The 24,674-nt window shown below is 31.2% G+C and overlaps 1 protein-coding gene across 1 annotated transcript in view; it reads left to right on the top strand.

Annotated features, from left to right (window-relative positions):
• LOC142326340 (uncharacterized) overlaps positions 1-22,265 on the top strand; it is a 30,804-nt gene extending 8,539 nt beyond the window's left edge. The window contains exons 2-5 of the mRNA XM_075368760.1: positions 1,729-2,074; positions 5,899-6,160; positions 15,731-17,587; positions 21,659-22,265. Of these exons, the coding sequence (XP_075224875.1) occupies positions 1,811-2,074; positions 5,899-6,160; positions 15,731-17,587; positions 21,659-21,816 (2,541 nt within the window). The 5' untranslated portion in view covers positions 1,729-1,810 and the 3' untranslated portion in view covers positions 21,817-22,265. The remainder of the gene's footprint in view (positions 1-1,728; positions 2,075-5,898; positions 6,161-15,730; positions 17,588-21,658) is intronic.
• Positions 22,266-24,674: the final 2,409 nt, after the last annotated feature.

The raw sequence follows: 24,674 nt of genomic DNA, 5'->3' as shown, positions 1-24,674 counted from the left end.
TTTTATATTTTTTGTTTGAATTACATAGTAGATTATCATGAAGTAATATTTTTGCTTAACAAATTACTTCTATGCAAATTTTATAAAAAAATTGTAATTTTCAAATATTTTGCTGACAAATTATAATATTTAGATCCATTTGAAAGAAAATTTCTTAGACTAGAACTAGACAATTTCTTCATCTCGTTTTACAATTCCTTTTTTCATTTTACTTTGTCTAAATTGCAACTTTTTTTACTAATGGACAAGCTAGAAAGAAGTCCTTCAGAAAAACTTATTAAAAGAAAAGTGAAATTTTTCATCAGAGCTAACTTTGCAATTATTTCCCCAATTTTTTTTATGATAAATTTCTAATTAAATCTTTATTGATCATCCTTTCTAAACAATAAAAGTAATTATTATCTTATTGCATGTTTTCACTAATAAATTATGAAACTACAATTTGATTGTTGCGATCTGAAAGACCATAATCAAAGGAACAGAAATTATCTTTAGATGAATTTATAAAAATATTATCAATACAGGTGTCAAAGATACTTGTAATTCTAATACATCCAGAGGTAAGCAATTTAGTGTTGCTAACTCAAGCTGATTTGAAAACAAACAGGTTTCAAAGAATTTAAAAGGGGGGTTGTTTCAAAGACAGAAAAAAGATACCTTGTGTCACTTATAAAACTCCTTTCTCAAAATTTCCAACAATAAGGCTTTACCCAGAATTATTTTGCCACTTGAACGTAAATGCAGCCTGTGACGTGTACACAAGCGCATGATAGAGACAGTGGATTCTAAAAGGAGCAGAAAGACTTGTACCAAAGTGTCTCCTCATTTCAATTTTCTTCCAGTTGCTTCAAACTCTAAAGTGCCAAACTGTAAAAGATGCCGATGTACAACAACACCTTTATGTGATCCAACTTCCTGGCCTTCGCTGATAGCCTACTAATGGCATTTAGTCCTCCAATGACAATATAGTACCCTAAAGAAAAATTCTTTCATGAGTCTCAGTTTCATGAGTTTGTACTTCATGTGGCAAAGACTCATGAAGTACAAAATGCATTCTGCCTTTTGTATTTCCCTCCCCCATTATTAACACCAAAGTCATACAGTGATCTAACCCTCTAACATTGCTAATAAGACCAGCCAAGTCTCTCAGAGCTGTCACTAAGCAAAAGATCTTTACTGTGTAGCAGCCTTTTGCCACCTTTGTTTTCATGATTTAATGGCAGTGAAATCACTGGCACCAAATGTTTTCTCTTCAGAATCAGCGGTACCAGAAATATCACAGACAAATCGAAAAACTTGCATAAGTTTGACTACCGAAACTCCCACAGCGAAGAAGCAGTTGTTTATATTCACTAGTGAACTGCAGCTTTTTCTATTTTTCAAAGACAAATTCTTCACAACTATCTTGAGAGAATTGATTTCCTTCTTCAGTCTCACCACACCACATCAAAAGCGACTAGTAATCATGCGACCAAAATCAGAATATCTCTCCCCCAAGTCAGAAACCAGTTTGAGTACTCCATTTTAAAATGTGCTTAAAAATGAAATAATTTCTTAAGATTGATTAGAAAGGTAAAATAACAATAATATTAAGCTTCTGACAAAATTAAAAAACAAACAAGCAAAATATTTAGTCAAGATATTATGAAATACTAAAAACCTATATTTTAATTTTTCATGTGTTTATTATTTTGTGACTGACTAATTAGTATTTTTTTATACTTCTAGACTTAGCAGAACAGATTGGTGGGGAAGCTGATAAAATATTTTATTTAAAATTAAATATAACAACGCATAAATATTTTAGAGAATGTCACAAACTGGAGTCTTGGGATGGCTTCAGATTGATATAAAAGATCCCTCATTGAAAACCGCAGTAACTACTTTTGGGAAAAATATTTTCAACATCACCAGTAATGTCACTTCGACCGATAACTTATATGAACCTCAGCCACTGATATTGAGACCTGAACCACAAGATTCATACGTATCACAAACAAATAATTTTGTTGTATCTTGCAGTTTATTACTTGTTATAATACTACATGGCATCTTCAGCCATTCAAAAAAGGCTGTGAGTTTTTTATATTTATTTAATTATTTGCATAAATAGATGTGTGTGTCTGGTATATTTAGTGTATGTGCACTTTTTTCTTCTAAGATAAACTTTATGGATATGTTATATAAAAAGTACATGTATTGGTACTGTTGCCTGTTTATTTTGTTAGCGGTTCAGTTTTATGTTGTTTCTTTTTAGAATACAAGATTTAAAATTTGTAAATATATGCACCGGTAATATGCATATGTATGTGCACCAACAACGTTTATGTTAACATAACATTTCATTGCATCAAAATATAATATAAAAAAACCAATGGAATAGTTCAGAAAAAAATATATACTCATCATTATTCTGCACAGTGTTGTTGATAAATTTGATAAATTTTTTATATCATTTGTTGAACATTAAAATAATTTACATGTTTAATTAATCCTTCCACATTTATTAACTTGTTTCTTATCATGAAGGATTTGTAATAATAATTAAATGTTATTCTGCTACTATCAAATACCTACAGCGTGCAGTGAAAATGCACCCAATATCATTTAATTATAGTCATCTACACAAACAAATTTATTAAGCATGGCTTTGGTACTGCTTTTGTATAATTTAAAACCTCTGCATATTATGAACATAATATTTGTTAGACTTGCACGGTAACGTAGTGTTGTAAATTTTTTATTGTTTGTGTCTGTTTTTTTAAATATTTGTTGTCCATTATGAACAAACAGTTGCATACCATATACCTCCCCTTTCCACCAAAAATGAATTTCTTACTTTTTTTACCTGTTACTTGTTTTATATATTTTTCGTGTGTGTGTGTGTGTGTGTGTGTGTGTATATGTATATATATATATATATATATATATGTGTGTGTGTGTTTGTGTGTGTATGTGTATGTATATATATATATATGAGTGTGTGTGTGTGTGTGTGTGTGTGTGTGTGTGTGTGTGTGTGTGTGTTTTTTAGTCAGAAAAAAGTATATATTTTCTATATATATGTAAATTTTATATACTTGTACATACATATATTTTTCTAAAATCAATGCTTATAATACCCATATTCTTCTGTACCAATATAATGTATTTTTATAACCAAAAACCAACTTGAACAACTCAAGAACAGAATTACAAAATAAATGAAATGACACTTACCTTTTTTTTTTATTGCAAAAAAAAAAATATATATATATATATATATATATATCTGTATGTATATAGAATATAGTAAAAACAGTTTAACTAAGCAAATTTTTTATTTATTTTATAATGGGAAATAAACAATTAAAAAACACTAAAGTTTAAAAATATAACAAAAAAAAAGATATTAAAAATATACTCCTTTAAAACCAAAATCATGATCTAAGAAGATTTCCAAGAAAAAAAATCAGGAAAGAAAATTTTGAAAATGAAATGGTTGGAAAAACACAAAGAACAACATGCCGAGAGAACGAAGAGGTACTGGGAAGAGAGGAAACGGTAAAGAAGAAAGAAGTGTAGGAGCTGGAAAATGGTCCAAAAGTGTCCTAAAGTGGCCAAAATTGAAGGAAAACAAAGAAAAGAATATAAAAACACAAGTGAAATAGTAATGATTTTGAATTAAGATTAGCACTATCAGAGATAATTGTTTTTTATAGAAAATTCTGAACAGCACTCAAATTATTATTATTTAGCACTCAAATTATTATTTAGGTATTGTGATGGTTCTGCAATTTTAGAAATATCTTTAGGTAGTAGCATTTCCGAAAAAAAAAGGATTTTACCAAACAGAAAATGACAAATTTAATAAATAAGTATATAAGTTAAACTGTCCTTAATGTAGCTTTCATTTGAATAAATAAATAAATGCCATGGCACTCAGTACCACCAAAGATTAAACAACAGATATTTAAGTGAAGGAAAAAATGAGCAATTTATTGTCTTGCTACAAGAATGCATATATTATATATATGTTATTCCAGGCTTAATTTACATATTGATCTTAAGGAACAAAGTATCACTATAATTTTAATGTCTGTAAAATTATGATTTATTTTGCTAATAAATGTTATATTCTGGAAGATTCTTATTGTGAGTTAATGCATTTTCATAAAGTAGTAGAAAAAGATCTTTGTTTCTCTATTGTATTAAAACACTTTTCATGAGAAATTGTGAAGAATTGTCTTTTTGTACTGTGCTCAAACAATTGTAACATTTTCTGGTTCAGAAATTAATTTAAGAAAATATTTTTTGCTATTTGAATTACTGATGTAAATCTACTCCCATTGTTTCTGATTTACTACTTTTAAATAATATTAATTTCTTTATAAACGAGGTTTGTAAATAAAGTAATGAGACTAGTTTTTTTTTGTCAGCCAAAGTGGTAACACTGTAAAGTTACTAGTAAACATGTGGTTATATGAACAGCTGATTTATGTTAGGAATTATTATGTTTAGTCTATTGTTAAGTGAAACGCAAACAAACTTTTCGTGAAAGGAGTTTTTGTTGCGCGTTACAAAAATGAGTGATACTAATTATGAGCAACGTTGTGCCATCACGTGTTGTGCTAAACTCTGTGAGAATGCTACTGAAAGTTTTTAAAAATTGAAAAGGGCGTATAAAGATGAAGTTCTGTTACGAACCCAAGTTTTAAATGGTTTAAAGCAATTTCAGATGGTCGGGAATCAGTTGCGGACGATCCACACTCTGGAAGACCGTTAACGTCAAAAAGTGACGACAATGTTGAGCGAATCAGCGACTTGATACGGTAAGACCGCCGATTAACTGTCAGAATGATTGCAAAACAATTGAAATGAAATCGTACCACGGTCCATCAAATTACCAAAATTCCAGTTTCTGAGTTCTATTGCTGCTAGGAAGAGTGGGAAAACCGTTTGAAGCGTTGCGTGGGTTCTCAAGGGAACTATTTCGAAGGTGATAAGAGTCCATGTAAAGTTGGATTATAAATAAAAGGTTTTTCTGAACCAGTCTCATTACTTTATTTACAGACCTCGTACGTATGAATATAAATGAAGTATAATCTTCTTGTACAGTCTCAAGTTGACCATTCTGCCAGCCTCCAGGTACGAGTTGTAGCGTCTCGGCTTTTCATCCAGAGGTCTCGCGTTCGAATCCCGGTCAGGCATGGCATTTTCACACACGCTACAAATCATTCATCTCATCCTGTGAAACAATACCTAATGCGGTTGTCCCGGAGGTTAATAAACAAAAAAAGTTGACCGTTGTTGAGATGTGTGGTTAATTGAAACCCAACCTCCAAAAAAATAGCGGTATCCACTACCTAGTATTCAAATCGATATAAAAGCCTTTACAAGGATTTGAACCTTAGAACTCTCGACTTCGAAATCAGCTGATTTGCTATGACGAGTTTACCACTAGACCAACCTTGTGATTTACACAAAAAAGCATTTACGAGCACTTTACACAACTTAAAAATAATCTTTTCAAATCATTTCACGGATGCTGGATACAAATACAAAGATATAACTAACGTGAAAATTTACAAATAGAACTTAAAAGTCATGAATTCAACACGTTTGAGCGATATGAAACGTATTAAATGAATAAACTCTGCGCAGATCAAACAATACTAAATAAGTTTTCAGACTGTTTTATAATTTTATAGAAGGAACTGTTTATAGTTTTTAACACATCTTACTTTCATACATTACCCAGAAAGTGATTCGCTGTTAATATATTTTCAATAAAAGTTCTTTTTGCATTTCATCATGCTAATCTAAAATTCAATCGAATGTTGTTTGTTAATTTCATTAGTTTATCGATAAGTGCCAGTATCTGTACGCGGATTTATTTTTTGTTTTTTATTGTTTCAGGGAGTGTCAGGTATATTTGCGTTAGCATGTTTGACCATGACAGCCATCCTAGCACCGATTGTCGGTACCGTCTTATTGCTATTAGCATGCTATCGTCAATGTGTTATAACTGTATTAAAAGCGACTTGTAAACGCGGTACATTTGGCGGTCTTATGAAGGGCAATGATGCATTTTGGGCCCTTGAAGAAGATTCATCGCTTTCTGTTATTAATATTTTGGCTTTAGCTGATTTTAGTTTTATAGTTGAAGCTTCCAATGACGGTAAGATTTAGTTTTTAATTTTATTTAATTCTTATCTCGAATAAATACTACGGAGTTCGTTAGAACTTCGTCGGCGACGAAGTCAACGAACTACGTTTACAGTACTAAACATGACCTAACACCTAACAGTGAAATTAAAATAGAAAAAATACATATATATTAGTTCAAAACATATTAGCGTAAAAACATCATATTTCAGTTCAATTAGATTAGTAATAAAGAATACTTTCAAAAAATAACTCGAATTTTGTAAGACAACGGTTTTTTTTATTTGACGAACCGCGGGACTCGAATATGTTATTTTATTCATTTTTTTAATGCACTTTTACGAATCGCACCGCTAGATAGCAGTACTTGATAGTACAAGGTAGCGTACAAAAACTTTATAATGTCCTTTAAATAATAAAATTTAAAAGAAAATATACTAAAGCTTGTTTTAATAGTAAATGCTCTTACATAAATGAAAGTACTGAATAATTCCCATCAATAATTTAAAAAAATAAATATAAGTACTTATTAGTTTACAAGAGATTATACTAGTTTTATTAAAAAAAGGAATAAATAAAACAGAAATAAATTCGATTATTAAAATCGAATTTAACGATAAAAGTCGAGGGTACACTTACAAAATAATAAGTGCAATATTACATCACGGATTTTCGATTCGTAAAGATTATACTAGTTTTATTAAAAAAAGAAAAATATGGAATGAAGTGAATGATATGACTATCAACAAAAAAAAAAAAAAAATTGGCCGGGAAATTCAATTTGTTTGTTCTAAGGCAATAAATTTTAATAATAAATCCGAAAGATAACAATCAGTAATTCATACAAAAAAAGAATAATCTAACAAAACGCAGTACGGTAAACCGTACGGTAAGAGTCTCGCAGATATCATTTCTTCCGCTCAAAAAACAAAAATTTTTTTAATATAAATAAAACTGTTTTTAACAAAACGGTAGTTTGATATCAAAAAACGTATGACACTACACTTCTATTATCAAAATCTGTTATTAATGTAGAATTTTCTTTAAAAAAAATACATCTTATGTATATGTAATAGACAATAGATATACAATAATAGATAATAAACAATGTTTAAGCGTTCCGTATAAGCAAAACAAAAATAAAAATTTGTTACAAAACTCTTACCGGCCCGGTTTCATTTATATCTAATACATACCACATTTACAGAAATAATACAATTCTTAATGATTATTCGTTGCTTAATAAATGAAATCGTGCCCGGTAAGTTTTGTAGCAAATTTTTCTTTTTTTTTTGCTTATTATCTGGAACGTTTAAACATTGTTTATTATCTATTATTGTATATCTATTGTCTATTACATATATTTAACGTATATTTTTTTTTAAAAGAAGATTCTAAATTAATAACAGATTTTTATAATAGAAATGTATAGTGTCTTACCTTTTTTGATATCATAAAGACAGTTTTATGATCAATATACCCGGCTTAGCTTAAACAGATTTGTTTTATTTTAAATACCTCTTCCGCCGATCTCCGTGGCGGAGTGGTAGCGTCTCAGCCTTTCATCCGAAAGTCCTGGGTTCAAATCCCGGTCAGGCATGGCATTTTTCATACGCTAAAAATTTCCATTCTCACAGGACAAAATGACCGAAGCAGTCGATGCCCATCATCTCACAAACAATACTTTTTTAAGATTTGCTTTGTTTTATATTTCAATTTAATGAAATAATTCAGTCAAACCTTTAGCTAAAATTAAATATTTATATACTTCACTCGTTATACAAAATAATTATATTATTGATACCAAGGATAGAGAATTAGTTATAAAATTTCCCATTTAACACGATATTTGATTGTTCGTTAAAAAAATTCTAAATTTGTTATATGCATGTATTTCTAAAACATTTAAAAGTTCTATTAACTTCTCTCCTTTATTACAATTTCCTTTTATATTAATTATATTTCATATAATTATACAGTTTATATAACAGTATACGAGAACTCTTAAATAACTTATCGACTGTATAAAACAGAAAAATAAAATTACCTGTCAGATACTCCTACTTTGAAACAATTTATTTTTGGTACGAAACCCCTACTTGGAATATACCACAGGCCATTTCTTAAACTAGCGGTAAAAAATATTAAACAGTCACCTTTTTTGTTATAGTTGTTAGCCTGGAAGTTTTTTGTGTCAAAAAGTTTTATTTTTCAAAGCCTTTAAAATGACTTGTCACAATGGTACCTTTTCCGTTTAAAAGTTTTGAAGGGCCCCTTCATAGTAGCGGTTTTATGCCAAAAAAATAGATTGTTTCATGGTAGTTATATTTACTAGATTTAACTTTTCTGTTAAACGGTTGAAAATTTATTTAAGGGTTCTTTTAATTTATCAACACTATTTTTTTTTCAAAGAATTACTAGTCGACAAGGCGAGGTGCATATTCGAAGAGTTTACGAACTACTGCTGTGTATAGTCACGTTCCAGTGATACTAGTAAGGTAATGGCGACTTCTGCCGTGATTGCGGTTTTAAACATTATTGTCTGTACGTATGGACGCAGATGCTTACCATGATAGTGATAAATAACATTATTTATTAGACTTTATTTATATTAATTTCATATTAATGAATTAATTGACCTCAAAGAAAAAATAAACTGAAAAGAAAGAACACAAAAGCTCAATTATGCACAAAATACCACCAAAACAACATATAACAAAAGATGCATCTCAATAGATACCAAACTCAGACATTACAAAACTTTAATCAGACCTATAATATCATATGGAAGCGAAACACTCTTCAAACTAAAATCCAACATTTCCTGCTCAGCATAGATGCAAAGAATAGAAAATAATTCTAAGAACATGCATAAATAAAACGCGATTTACTGATGGGGGAGAATGGAGACTCATTCCAAACCAAGAGGTACATAAAGACGTAGAACCAGCTCTAGACTACTTTAGAAAGAAAACAATCTCCTTCTTTGGACACATAATAAGAACAGAACCGAACAGGCTCGTCAGGAAACTGGTCGAGAAATACTGGAAAATGTCCAAAACACCGACCTGGATAACCGAAATTAAACAAGATATGCAAGAACTAGAAATCACAATAGAAGATTTACGAAACAAAACTGACAATATAAAAATACTAAAAGAGTAAACTCCAGATTTAAAATTAAAGAAAAGAAAACAACAACGAGGGTTTGTTCAGAAGAACTCAAAAAAGCAAGATTTGACAGAAGCAATTTGTGGGAAGCAATCAAGAAAAAAGTAATAAGAAGAAAAGACGAACCAGAATCGACAAAAGTGGTTCACTTTGACCTCAAAATCCTCAAAAAAAAAAAAAAGAATTAATTGATGTCATTTTAATTTCAATGTTTGTTAGTTTTTTCTGCTTTATTACGGCTATTTATTTTCAAATAATGAATTTTTAACAAAGTTAAAAAATTTTAAATGTAATTTAAGAAAGGGAAATTTAGGTGGAATAAAAAAATGTATTTGTTACTTACAAAAGAGATTTAATAAAAAGCTATTACTTTCATAACTATTAAAGAATATGCTCAAAATGCCCACCCCTTGCGGTTATACACGCACCGACTCTTTTCAGCATATTAGCAGAAAACCTTTTAAGAGTTGAATTGGAAATATTCGTGATTCTGTAATATTGGCTTCAATAGTGTAAGTTCATCAATAGTGTAAGGATTGTTTTTGAAGGCCTCGGACTTAATATAGCCCCACAAAAAGTAGTCAGGAGATGTGAAGTCTGGGGACCTTAGAGGCCATAAGCCCTTGCTTATTATTCGATCATCAAAGAACTCTTGCAGAAAATCCACGGTTTCTCGAGACGTGTGGCATGTAGCGCCGTCTTACTGAAACCAGCAATACCGTTCTTGAGGTTCCAGGAGGGACACAAATTGGCGCACAATATTCCTGTATACTTCATCATTTACTGTCTGTTCGAAGAATATGGGTCCGACTATACGATGAAGAGATATCGCACACCACACACCAATTTTTTCAGGATGCAAAGATTTTTCTTGTAAAGCGTTAGGATTTTCAACCGCCCAAATTCGACAGTTTTGACTGTTCACATAACCATGGAAATGGATCCAAGCTTCATCGCTAATGAACATTGTGTTTAAAAATTCGATTCCGTTATCGTATACGAGAGACCTAAACCGTCGGCAATATTGCAATCGCTTGTTTAAATCTGGAGGTTGAAGCTCTTGGACTAATCGTACGCGATACGGATACAATTTCAATTTTTTAGCGGCTTTCTGAACTCTCGAATATGACAAACCGACTTGCGTGGAAAGTTTTCGTAAACTTTTCCGTGGAGAATTGAGCAGTCTTGTTTTCACATTCTCTAAAACGTCATCTGTCAAGCGAGTCGGTCGACCGCTACGTTTTCTGTCGCAAACAATACCTGTCTCTCGAAATCGGTTTGCTAGCCTAGAAATTGACATTTATTCTGGCGGAAGAACACCAATAAATTTAATTTGAAATGATTCTTTTATACTCGCGTACGATTTCGTAGCAAAATATTGTTCAAGAATGAAAACTCATTCTATGGTAAAAGACATTCTGTTCGTAACACGACCGGAAACGGCACAAAAGTTTACACAGCTCAAGGAGAATCAACTCACACTGCCGTATCTATACCGGCTATCAACTTCGTGTCACAAAACAAAATTTCCCTTTATTAGAAAAAAAATACCAGACATTAACAATGGGTAACTGGACTAATAAATCACTCTGTAGAAAACAGATGCGTTAATGGAAGACGCCATTGAAAGCATAATTATACGTAAATATAGGGATGGACAATGATGAGATATCAGGTAATGAAAAGGAAGTGGAAATTAATTCCGGTGGATGTGAAATTGAGTCAAGCTCAGAAATCGAGGATTGTTAGCCTGTCATAGATGATAGTCCTACGGAAACTGCAGAAGAAACCGGTTAAGAACTGTATTAAGGTAGTATTGATCGTTTAATTATTTAGTAAATTTATATAATAACATTATTTTATTTTTTATTCCGCAGGCATATTCAACTTGTTACGATTCCGTGAGCCTGTATATCCAAATTATAACTATCAGCTTTAAATATAATGCTGTGAACTATGATACCGTTTTAGTGAAAACGTTTACGATAATTAAATTATTGTAATTAATTACAGGTTAAATTTATTTAATTTATGAATACAGTAATGTAAATTAATATTTTTAATTGTGTTATCGTAATCAGAAAAAAATTACAGGTTCCAAAAAATACAGTAACCTATTTTAAACGGACAACATTACTTTTTTAAAACGGATTGTCAAAGATATCACTCTGTAGCCAAACAAAACAACAGTGCTGCGGTTCTCCACGAATGTAAACTTCGCCTTGTCGACTTGGATAATATATCTATTGGATTTTCTGCTGTGCATCTCATACTGATTGTGGTTGATGAATGAAACAATAGTTTCATTATTTATTTATATACTGTAGTTGTAGCAATAATTTATATATTTATTCGTATTAATCGGTTTTATTCCCACGACTGAGTCAGTTTAAACATGTATATTTTTAACATTTTAAATTATGTTGTTAATCACTTTTTATAAAAAAAATTTGAATGAGGCAGAAATTTCTGTAGAAGTGCTTAATGAATTTAATCAAGTAATAAAGATTAATTCTTAATATAATAATCCTATTCTGCTGATAAGATGCTACAAGTAAAAGTTTAGTACTTTTAGTTTTGTTTAATGTTTGTATTTTTTTGTTTTTTTGTTTTGCAGTGTTTTATTTAAATATTAGGGTCGTTCGTAAAGTTCTCCCCTGACACAATGATGGCGCAAATGGTTACAGTGTGGTCAATCATGGTCCTTTAGATAGCGTCCTATGAAGTTTCAAACGCGTGCGTTTAGTTGCTTGTTTGTGGAAATCGAGTAAAACAAACAAGTTTTGACATTTTCTGAAAATGGATGAAATAAAATTTCGAACTGTTATTTTAAGATTTAACCCCGACATATATCCACGAAATATTCCACTTTAAAGGGGTTTTCCTTTGTTTTCCGCGGTAAAAAAAATGACCTAGTAAATTTAAAAGCGTGGTCGTATAACCAGTCTTTCAGAATGATTAACGGTCGGAACGCCCAAAAACCGCTTTGATTGACGCAATCGTCACAAAAATCCACAATTGCTTTGGGTATGAAAAAGCTTTCCGCTCGATGGGGCCCGCGTTTGTTAGACCAAAAACGCATTCGACTTATCTGAAAGCGATTCCCTTGAGTTTCTCAGACGTTTTGTAACAGAAGATGAAACACAGTTTCACCATTTTATCTCGAGACCAAATAGCGGGTGGAAACAGGTAAAAGTGCGTCAAAGAAAACGAAAACAGTTCAATCTAAAGGACTACCAGTTTTTTTTTTAATTTCGTGGTGCGGTGTCCATTAATTTTCCTGAAAAAAAGACAGGAGTATTACCGGGAAGCGTTACGCTTCAATGGTTGGACCGATTGAAGAGTGCTATTCACACTAAACGACCATTTGTGGCCAAAAAGAAGTGCTCTTTCACCAGACAATACGTCTGCACCCGCGTTTCGGATTGTTGTTTCAAAACTCCATGATTTACGCTTCGAAAAGCTTCCACATACGCCGTATAACCGATTATTTTTCAGTTAGACAAATCGCCTTACGTGAGGCTATTAAAAATTTGATAAGTCGTTTGTCTAAATGTCTGGAATTGCAAGGTGACCACTTATGTTTTCTGTCAGCCCGAGAACTTTCCAAACTCTCCTCTAAATTTATATAAACGATTAAACAAAATGAAACGTATTATTACCTGACGCATCCATTCTTTATATTACAATGAAAAATAGTTATTCAGAGGTAACTTTATTCCCAGACTCTTCAAAACAATAAGAATTTTAAACATTACTTACGTTCAAGATACAACAAAAATAAATTTATTAATGCCAAATTCTTTTCTTTAATCAAATACTTACACGTCAAGTTCAATATGTGACTAGATCTAACAGGGAAACGGCTCTACCAACAGGTATATTTATTCCTAGTTTCCTTGATGAAATATTTCCATATTAGATTCATGTTACATCACGAGAAACTTCAAACAAAATACTGCAACTGGCACTTCTGTGTTTTATGATACCGTACTCCTATATAAAAGAAACAGTAAATAGCATGAGAGTAAATTAACTATAATATATTCTTCACATCCATCAAGTTATTATATCCAAATTTAAATCTCACTACAAAGTATTATCATAATAAATCGTTCAACTTTCTTGAACTCACCGTATCCAAAATAAGTAAGAAATACACTTTTAAAATTTATAGAAAACCCACCTACAACTGCCCTCAACACACTTAACTACCTCACAAAGCATAACAAGCAGCTTTCTTACATACATAAATGTCTGTCACCCAACCACTACTAAAAACATTAAAACATTTGGAGATTATTGGCTGTTCACTCTCACTTATACGCAACATTGCTAAATAAAATATAAAGAAAAATCAAAAACGACCTACAGACAAAAATTACATATAAATCAACAATCATACAAAATAGCCAAAATTTTCAAAGAAGGTTACTGTGTCTCTTTCAAAATAACAAATAAAATACACAAGACCATATCACATGGCATACTAACAAACCATACATTAATAAATACACCGACTCAGGCGTTTAAAAATTAAGTTCTATACATGCATTAAAAACTACATTCAATAAACTGGTGCAGATGCGCTCACAGATACAATTAACGCATACAAATACTGCAACACCGTGTAACAGAATCAAAATTTTCAAATCACCTCATGGAAGCATGATATACATAGAAAAGAGATTTACTATAACATAAAAATATTTCAAATAGCAGATAAAAACCAAGAAGTTAATATGCTTGAATTAAAAATTTGATGAAAACATTATATTAAACGAACAAACAAGGAATTTCCTTATTCACACAGGTACAAAGAACACGTACAGATATCATTCAATTACAGAAATGTTTTTGCAAATTACTACACAGAAACGAAACGCATTTGAACAATGCGAAATTTCGATCGTACTAAATTTTACAATAATAGTTTATCAAATAGCATTTCGGCCTTCATCCGGAGGTCCCGAGTTCGAATCCCGGTCATGCAATAATAGTTTATCAAATAGCATTTCGGCCTTCATCCGGAGGTCCCGAGTTTGAATCCCGGTCATGCACGACATTTTTCATAGGCTATATATCTATATCCCACGCACAAGCTTCAATACTTATGTGGTGATATCATTAAGCAAAAATAAAAAATGTTTACGCTTTTAATGATTGTTACCATTGACAACAATGCTACTAGTAACATATAGGTTTTAAGGTTTTAAGCTCTAAAAAAAATTAAAGCCTAAAAAACGTTTAATAAAAGTTACAGTATTTTAAAACATTATAAACACACATTTATCTATCTCTTATTAAAAGAAATTCATTAACGTATGTTTATCTTGGTTTATTGAGAGCCTTTATGTATAACTCTCAAATCTGTTGCAGCTGCAAAACTTTATGGTAACAGTAAGTCACTTTTGACTGTCCAGCCAAAAAACACATGTTAAAAGTGAAAATGCATCTTGTCTCAAATCTGACCTTTTTAGTTACTCATCTGAATCCTCGCATTTTGAGTTAATTATTGATAATATTTTCACTTAATCTTCAACTTCACGTAATCTTTGTCATTTCTGATTATCCAGTGTTAAACCTACAGAGTTGGTCTAGTGGTGTACGCGTCTTCTCAAATCAGCTGATTTGAAAGTCGACAGTTCCAGCGTTCTAGTCCTAGTAAAGTAGTCCTAGTAGTCCTTGAATACTAGATCGTGGATACCGGTGTTCTTTGGTGGTTGGGTTTCAATTAACCACACATCTCAGGTATGGTCGAACTGAGAATGTACAAGACTACACTTCATTCACACTCATACATATCATCCTCTGAAGTATTATCTAAAACGGTAGTTACCGGAGGCTAAACAGGAAAAAGAAAGAAAGAAAGTCCTAGTAAAGTCAGTTATTTTTACACGGATTTGAATACTAGATCGTGGATACCGGTGTTCTTTGGTAGTTAGATTTCAGTTAACCACACATCTCAGGAATGGTCGAACTGAGACTGTACAAGACTACACTTCATATATTTCATCCTTATTCATCCTTAAAGTATTATCTGAAAGGTAATTACCGGAGGTTAAATAAGAAAAAGAAAGGATTATCCAGTGCTATACTCTTCAAAATTGAATCTTTCAAGTAGACCAATTTCATTACGGTTTGCAATATTGATTCTATCTTCATTTTCATTCTCATTTAGTTTGTCTGGAACATCGATCTTTACCCATACATTTATTCTCATGAATGAGATACGATATTATTATTTTCTACAATTCTAACAAGTACTATAATTTATTAAAGCTATTTAAAAAAAAAAAAAAAAATTACTGATAATTGGGAGGTTAGGAATAATATAATTTTTATTACAGGAATTTAAATATATTGTTCGTATAAGTTTTAACAATCTAATTGTTTTTTAATTGATTAACAGGAAAAGAACCGCTAAGAACTGTTCAAGAATTAATTAACGATAGACTTTTATCGCAACCATCACCGTTTCCTAAATTAAAATGTTATAGAAAACACGCATTTGGTTATTTCTACTGGGAACATCAATCGAACATCAATGTAGATGACCACGTACGATGGATGGAAATACCTGATGACAGCAACGGTCCTATACCTGAAAGAATATTAAAAAATTACGTTTCTTCAATGTCAAATGCACCATTACCGGCCGATCATTTATCCGGTTGGGAAATCCTTATCGGCCGTTTTCCGGTTTGTACCGATAATATCGACCCGTTAGATATGATGGAAAACGGTGGTAATATTAGTTCTAACATTTCAAGATATCCTATATTATTCAGAGTTCATCATAGTTTGGGAGATGGTGTCGCTCTTGTTAGATTATTACTGGATGCTTTAGCAGATCCTTGTTCAAGAACGCCATCAAGAACACCAACACCTTCTCTTGAATGTAATATCCCGCCGATTTTAATTAATAATTCCGATGAAAAATTTTACAAATCAACATATCTGAGTATACCTTCGACGTTAATAAATAATAGTACAAACGACTGTAATAATGAAAAATTTAACGTCGGGACGATTAGAAAAAGCGCATCTTATAATTTTGAAGACTGGAAGTTATATAAAAATGAAAATATTAATAAACCGATCGTATCTTCAACAAGTTTAGGAGATTGTGTTCGAGCTGCCTGTCATAAATTTATAAATTTAATCGAAGAAACGAATCGTTTAAATTGTTTACAATATCAAACGCAAAGTTTACAAAATATTAACATTCTTATCAACGATCGACCTAGCGATGAACATACTTTTAACATCGTTAATGACAGTAAATTAACAGATATCGCTCTTAAAACCGATAACGTTACCAGTGATTATTGTATCGATGAAAATAACCGACTGCATTACGTTACGAGACAAGATCGTAAAAAATTTAAAGAATTATTTACCGATGAAAATGTCGATAATTTTGATAAAAATTGTAATTATTTTATTAATTTTGTTAAAGATAAAGTAAAATTGATTAAAAATATCGTTTATCATTTGGGTATTTTATCGATGTTACCTGCTACGGTTATGAATCAGATAATAACTAGAACTTATGATGTTAATGCGCTTCACGGTCCTAAATTATCCGGTCATAAAGTAATCGGATGGTATTTAGAAAATGAGGATGATGAAGATCAGTGTTTAATGGCAATGATTAAGCGTATTAGGTTAAGAACCGATGCTCATTTCTCCGATGTTATTTTAACCGCTTTATCGAGCAGTTTTGAAAATTATTTTAAAAGATTTAAAGAAACACCTAATGAAATAACTGTTGTTATACCGGCTAGAATCGGTCGTCCGAATCGTGATTATGATTATAACGCTAAAGTAGCGACTGCTAATATAAAGTCAAAAGAATTAAACGCTAAAATTACAAAATTATATCTCGATCGAAACGCTAAAAGAAATCATTCTGTATTATATGAAAGTTCAAAAACCGACTTGGATAATAAATTTTCTGTCGCTTTGCTCACTTTACCGATCGCCTGTAAATCAAGTAAAGGGAAAACCGAAGGATTATTTACGAAACTGAAACGCGTACAAAAATATACAGATATTTTACGCAATTCTTCTGATTATTTAGTTAATTATTGGATTTTGAATGTAATCGCTACATTTTTTCCCGGTCCATGTCTTCGACAATTGGTTAAAAGTACACAAAGTTCTTTAGTTGTCAGCAATATGCCTGGACCTCAAAAACTTGCTAAATTAGCCGGTCATTTGCTGCATAATATCGTCTTCTGGGTTCCTAACAGAGAAACTACAGGTATTTTTGCTTATATATTTTTATACGTATAAATTTTGATTTAATATAATTACTTACGCTTATGTTTTTTTCTTTAGTCATGAAAAAATTCCTACTTTAATAAGTTATCAAAAAGGTTAATGAATTTATTTTATACGTAATATCAATTTCTCAGTTCTCTTGTTAAAATTAGTCTTTTCTTGAAATCATCGTCGGCTGGAATTCGAAACAGGTTGACCCAAATAAGTGTAATAAATTTTTTTTTCACAGTTTCAAACTATTTTCTATCTCAAAGACCAAAAGTTGGGATTTTTTGAAATATTTAAGTCTTTTCATATTCTACTAGGTTCAGATATAATATCTCCTAAAGATTAAATGACATCCTACATTTTGAAAAAAATATATATGCAAAGTTTCAAATATGGTGGACTGGCTTATGTTTTCGGATTCTACTTTATAAAATATCCTTAGGAAAAATGGCGATTTCTCCTTCGTTCTTTCCCGTCCGCCATTTTGTCATTTTTATATAAAAATTTATATCTCATGTTCGGATAGACGAATCACATTAATATTTGATAAGCCTCTTTGTAACACAGTTTTAAAATTAGCAAAAAATCAGGCCTTAAATACCATCTCAAATTTATTTTTCAATCCGTTATATCTCCGAAAATATTAGTTTTATCAAAATTTATGTTCTATGCTAAAATAATAATAATCTCTTTACTTTGAACAAAATGACATTTTTTTTTAAATCGGTTTTGTTATAAAATTTTGTGATAAAATATTTTTTGAATTATATGTTGGTTAATAGTTAACCATAAATTCCCCCTGTATTTAGCAAATATCTCAATCAGAGTATTACTAAAATATGGAACACAAACTATAATCAAAAGATCTAACAAGTAAAGAGATTAAGTTTTGTTAATAACTGTGTGCATTAGTAGAACACTACTCAGTTAGTGATACAACTGATGCAGCAAAGTATTTTTATCATATTTAAATGTTATTTTGTTAAAAATGAAAAAAAAATTGGAAAAACTGGTGGTTGGGCAAAAGTTGTGATTTTGGTGAAAATCCCATTTGAAGATCATTCTTTTTTATAATAATCTGATTTTTTACGAGCTTTCTATGTAAAAGAGTTTAGATATAATAAATTTTCCTGGCACAACTGTTTTTATTGTTTAAAAAGAAAGATTTTTCTTTTCTAAAAATTAAGATTTATTTTTTAATTATCTATTTAAGAAGAGAAAAAAGAATATTATTTTTACTCTAGAGAAGTCTTTCTTTTTTTTGTTAGTCATTTGACTGGTATGATGCAGCTTTCCAGATTCCCTACCTAGTGCCAGTTGTATAATTTCAATATACCTCCTACATCCTACATTCCTAATAATTTGTTTTACATATTCCAAATGTTGCCTTCTTGTACAGTTTTTCCCATCTACCTGTCCCTCCAATATCAAACTGACTATTACAGGCCTAGAAGTAAGTCTGCCTCTTCGTTCAGCTACATTTTTCCAAACGCTTCTTTCTTCATCAATTTATCACAACACCTCTTCATTTTTCACTTTATCCACCCATCTGATTTCTCCTATAGCACCACATTTCAAAAGCTTCTAATCCTTTCTTCTCAGGTACTCCAATCTTCTGAGATTCACTTCCACATAAAGCTATGCTCCAAACATATTCTTTAAAAAATGTTTTTCTGACGTTTAAATTAATTTTTGATATAAACAAATTATATTTCTGACTGAAAGCTCGTTTCGCTTGTGCTATTTGGCATTTTTATTTGCATTTGGTTCCTACTTCGTCCATTTTTAGTGATTCTACTACCCAAATAACTAAACTCTTCTACCTCCACAGTCTTTTCTTGTCCTATTTTTATATTCAGTGGTCATCTATCTACTTTATTTCTACTACATTTCATTACTTTCATTACTACTAGTAAGGTTTAAAAAGTAACAGGGATAGGAAACATTGTGTCAGACTCCATTTTTTATAACTGCTTCTTTCTTATGCTCTTTGATTATTAATTTTGCTGTTTGATTTCTGCAAATGTTAGCAATTGTTCTTCTATCTCTATACTTGAACCTAAATTTAAGTAAAATGCTGAAAATTGTACTGCAGTCTACATTATCAAAAGCTTTTTTCTAAGTCTATAATTGCCATGTATGTTGGTTTGTTTATCTTTAATCTTCCTTCTACTATTAATCTGAGGGCTAAAATTGCTTCTCTTGTCCCTAGGCTTTTCCTGAACTCAAATTGATCTTTTCCTAACACTTCTTCCACCTTTCTCTGAATTCTTCTGTACAGAATTCTAGTTTTTGATGCACGAGTAGTTAAGCTAATTTTTCTCTTTTATTCACATTTATCTGCTTTCATATTCTTTATCTGCTATATTGTGACAGTAATATATTGTGACCCTTTTTTGTAGATATTACATACAGATTTACATAATCTATCTACCACTTCCTCACCTGCACTCCACAGTAATTCTACAGGTATCCTGTGTATCCCAGAAGGATGTTCAAGTCCTTTAATGCTCTATTAAATTCAGATCTCAGTATTGTATCTCCCTTTTCATCTGACTTCCTCTTCTTCCTCTATAACACCAGTTTCTTATTCATTTCCTCCACATAATTCAATTTATTCCACCCACCTATCAACCTTTTCCATTAGTATTATAAATCAATGTACAATCTTTATTTAACTCATTAATAGATTTTAACTTAAATACCACAAAATAATCCTTAACTTTCCTGTAAAAACACTCTTTCCAATTCTGAAAACTTTTCTTTAATCCACTCTTCCTTCAATAATTTGCACTTCCTGTTCACTAGCATTCTTTTACTTTCTATGTTCATCCATCAGCTGCAATATATCCTCTGATATCCAAGGTTTTCTATCACTTCTCTTTGTTCTGCTGATTTAAGTTCATTTCTGCTGATTTAAGAATTTCCTTTTTAACATTCTCCCATTCTTCTTCTATATATTCTACCTTAACTTTTTTACTTAGACCTCTTGCAATGTCCTCCTCAATAATCTAATTTAACTCCTCTTCTTCAATCTTCCCCAAATTCCACAGATTCATCAGACAACATTTCTTCAGGTTTTTAAACCCCAATCTACATTTCATTATCACTAAATTATGGTCGCTATCAGTGTCTGCTCCTGGATATGCTTTGCAGTTGACGAGTTGATTTTTAAATCTTTAATTAGCCATGAATTAATCTATCTGATACCTTGCACTATCAGCCAGTTTTTTCCATGTGTATATTCTACTATGATTTTTAAACTGGGTGTTTATAATTAATAAATTATACTTTGTGCAAAACTCAATAAGTTGGTTCCCTCTTTCATTCCTTTTGCCCAGCCCACATTCACCCACATTATTTCCTTCCTTGCCTTTGCCAATGCTTGCATTCTAATCTCCTTATTAAATTTTCATCTCCTATGTGTTTAATTGCTTTGTCAATCTCTTTGTATACACATTCTACCTCATCATGGGCACCATAGGCATATAGACATTAACAGTCATCACTAAGCTTTTTGAAATACCCTACTCTTTTCCCTATCTTCTTGTTCATTACGAAACCTCCTCCTGCCTGCCCTTTATTTGACATTCAGTTAATTATTCTAAAATCACCTGACCAAAAGTAGTTTTCTCTTCCCACCAAACCTCACTAATTCCTAATATACCTACATTTAACCTACACATTTCCCTCTTTAAATTTTCTAATTTACCAACTTTTTTTAGACTTTTACCAAGGAAGGTGCCTCCGTCTTTGTTACATAAAAATTCAGAGAGTCTTTCAGCTGCATAGTACTCAGAAGACAGTGATGTTGACATGGTCGTTTAAGTCTTCCTGACCTTTAACAAGTACTGAAAAAGTTGCACCTTCAGTCCAGCTACTCTGTATTACTGCGCACTCAAGCCTCCTCACTATCATAAAAATAGATAGTTTACTTACACATAAACTTTCATAATACACAGATTAAATGTATCCAAATTTTGTGTGATAGAATTATTTATTAAAACTAAATTTTTTATTAAAACTAAAAAATTAATTAACATTTGGTTTTAAAATTTTTAAGGTCTTGGTGTTACAATATTGAGCTACAATGGTCGTTTACAAATTGGAGTAATCGCTGATCGGGCTTTGATACCTTGTACTGATGATGCTCAACTTATTGTTAATGGTACTGTCGATGCTATTAAAAAAATGGCTCAGATGTCTACAAGTACTGCTTAAAATTTCCTTCAACACCAATCTGTAAATTGTAAATAACACTAACATGTTTAATTTTCTATTTATATTTTATTATGTGCATCAGATAAAGATAATTTTTGTGTAATTATTTTTATATTACCGCTATTATTATTACATATTTTATTGTTTTTATTATCGCTGTTGTTATTCATCAATAAGTACAACCTTTTAATGTGAAGTTTTTCTTTAAATATGATTATTTTTTTATTATTGTTGCTAATATATTATGTTGTTACTATTATATATTATTTTTAATAAAGAACAGTTGTTAATATTTAATTATTTATTAATAAAAGAATTTTATTTTTCCAATTTTAATATATTTGTAAACTTAGGTTTGTAAAATATTTTCTACAAAGATCTCATATTTTTGTAATTATTTATTTTTGCATTTTAACTTTAATATCTAAATACATGTTTTTTGCATTTCACTTGTATTATTTACTTTATCTTCACATCATTTATTTGTTCATTTTGTCAGATTATGTTATGCATGCATGCATGCATGCATGCGTGCGTGCGTGCGCGTGCGCGCGCGCGCGCGCGCGCGCGCGCGTGTGTGTGTGTGTGTGTGTGTGTGTGTGTGTGTGCGTGCGTGTGTGTGTGTGTGCGTGCGTGCGTGCGTGCGTGTGTGTGTGTGTGCGTGTGTGTGCGTGTGTGTGCGTGTGTGTGCGTGTGTGTGTGTGTGTGCGTGTGTGTGCGCGCGTGTGTGTGTGTGCGTGTGTGTGTGTGTGTGTGTGTGCGTGTGTGTGCGCGCGTGTGTGTGTGTGTGTGTGTGTGCGCGTGTGTGTGTGTGTGTGTGTGTGTGTGTGTGTGTGTGTTTTCTACATTAATTTGTTAAAGTTGGTAATGGTTTGTTTGTATCTGTTTAAATAGATTTCTGGTTGATATACTCAATACTTATTCCAGTTTCTAACTGTCTTAATTCAGGTTCATAAGGTAAAATGCCTATTTATCCTAATCCAGTAGTGGGACTGTCTTCCAGTCCTCTGTCATTGTAGTACCTAAGTATCTGTAATTTTTTATTTTTTCTATTCTTTTTTCACTTATATTATATTTATTTTTATTTCACACGCTTTTATTCCTTCCTCTAGGACTGTTAATAACCTTTGAAGCACATGTTTGCCATCAGCTAGAATTTTACCAAATCGTCAGCAAACCTTATCTTATTTTTATGTATATCTTTTTTTCCTGTTTAGCCTCCAAGAATCACCGTCAGGTATTATGAGATGATTAAGGATGAGTGAGGATGATATGTATGAGTGTAAGAAGTGTAATCTTGTACAGTCTCAGATCAACCATTCCTGAGCCGTGTGGTTAATTGGACCCCAACCACCAAAGAACACTGGTATCCACAATCTAGTATTCAAATCTGTCCTTACTATGATTTGAACATTGGAACTCTCAACTTCAAAATCAACTGATTTGCACAGACGCATTCACCACTAGACCAACTCTGTGGGTTTTTTATCTGTATATCTTTTTTCTTTTCTTTTCTTTCTTTTTCCTGTTTAGCCTCTGGTAAATACCGATTAGATAATTCTTCAGAGGATGAATGAGGATGATATTGTATGAGTGTAGATGAAGTGTAGTCTTGTACATTCTCAGTTTGACCATTCCTGAGATGTGTGGTTAATTGAAACCCAACCACCAAAGAACACCAGTATCCACGATCTAGTATTCAAATCCGTGTAAAAATTAACTTTATATTTATATTCAGCCCACCGAGGTGGTCTAGTGGTAAACTCATCATTGCAAATCACTTGTTTAACAGGTTATTTTCAAAGTCAAATGGTCTGAATTTTGAATCTTAGTAAATGTTTTATATGGATTTATATGGACTTTAATACTAGATAGTGAATAATGGTGTACCTTGTTGATTAGGGTTCAAATAATCACATCTCAGGAATGGTTGGCCGAATCTGTATAAGACTACACCTTATTTACATGTCATACGTATCCTCTCTCATTGGGCCATGGGAGGTTGCTTATTGTTCCCCAATTGAAATTGCAACGCATACATTAGCAAAAAAATATTGTATTTTTGACTGTAAATGTTTTAACATCTGCCAGCTAAATCAATAATTTGGTTCCATTGTAAAGGAAGTGAAGCATTGATCGTAAGTATATATCAAATTAAAGAATGTACTTTAAAACAATATTAAAAAAAACTTAAAAGAGAAAATATATTAATGTATAAACAACCATACAAATCTTAAAAAAGATGATCTTTTGATTTTCAGTTACTGATAAATTTTGGTAATTTTTTTATTTTATAATTTTTTTTTATTTTTTATAAAAAAGTTAGAATTTTTAACTAAAGAAAGTATACAGTTAATGACTTTAGAATTAGGTAAAAAAAAGATAGGCTAAATGTAACATTTCTTTCTTTAGTATATAGAATATCCTGGTGTTAGCAAAAGTCCATTTTCCATATTACCCTCATTTAGTGATTTTTAATAAATCTAAGTAACAGATTGAAATATTTTAATGACTTCTACAAAATAAATAAGTTTAAATTTAAATCTTTCTAACAAATTTTATTTTATTAGATAAAATAATAAGCCTTTTATTATGAATAAAATGACATCTTTGTTCAAATCGCTTGATAAAAATTTGATATAGCTAAAGTTGTTAAAAGTGGCTTACAAAAATTATCAAACTGCATAAAAAGGTCTGATTTCATCTTCATTACTATAGAATTTTAATCTTGAATATTAAAGTTTAAAATCCAATTCAGCCTTCTTGTTTTTTGGAGCTTGAAAGTTTATTTATTGGAATTATTGTACAAGTTAATAACTTAAGTTGAACTTATTTGATGCAATGTTATTCAACAAGAC

The sequence above is a fragment of the Lycorma delicatula genome, chromosome 6, assembly GCF_047948215.1.
Source record: "Lycorma delicatula isolate Av1 chromosome 6, ASM4794821v1, whole genome shotgun sequence".
Taxonomy (NCBI): Eukaryota; Metazoa; Arthropoda; class Insecta; order Hemiptera; family Fulgoridae; genus Lycorma; species Lycorma delicatula.
The sequence above is the reverse complement of the archived record's forward strand: the minus strand, read 5'-3'. Positions and strand labels throughout refer to the sequence as shown.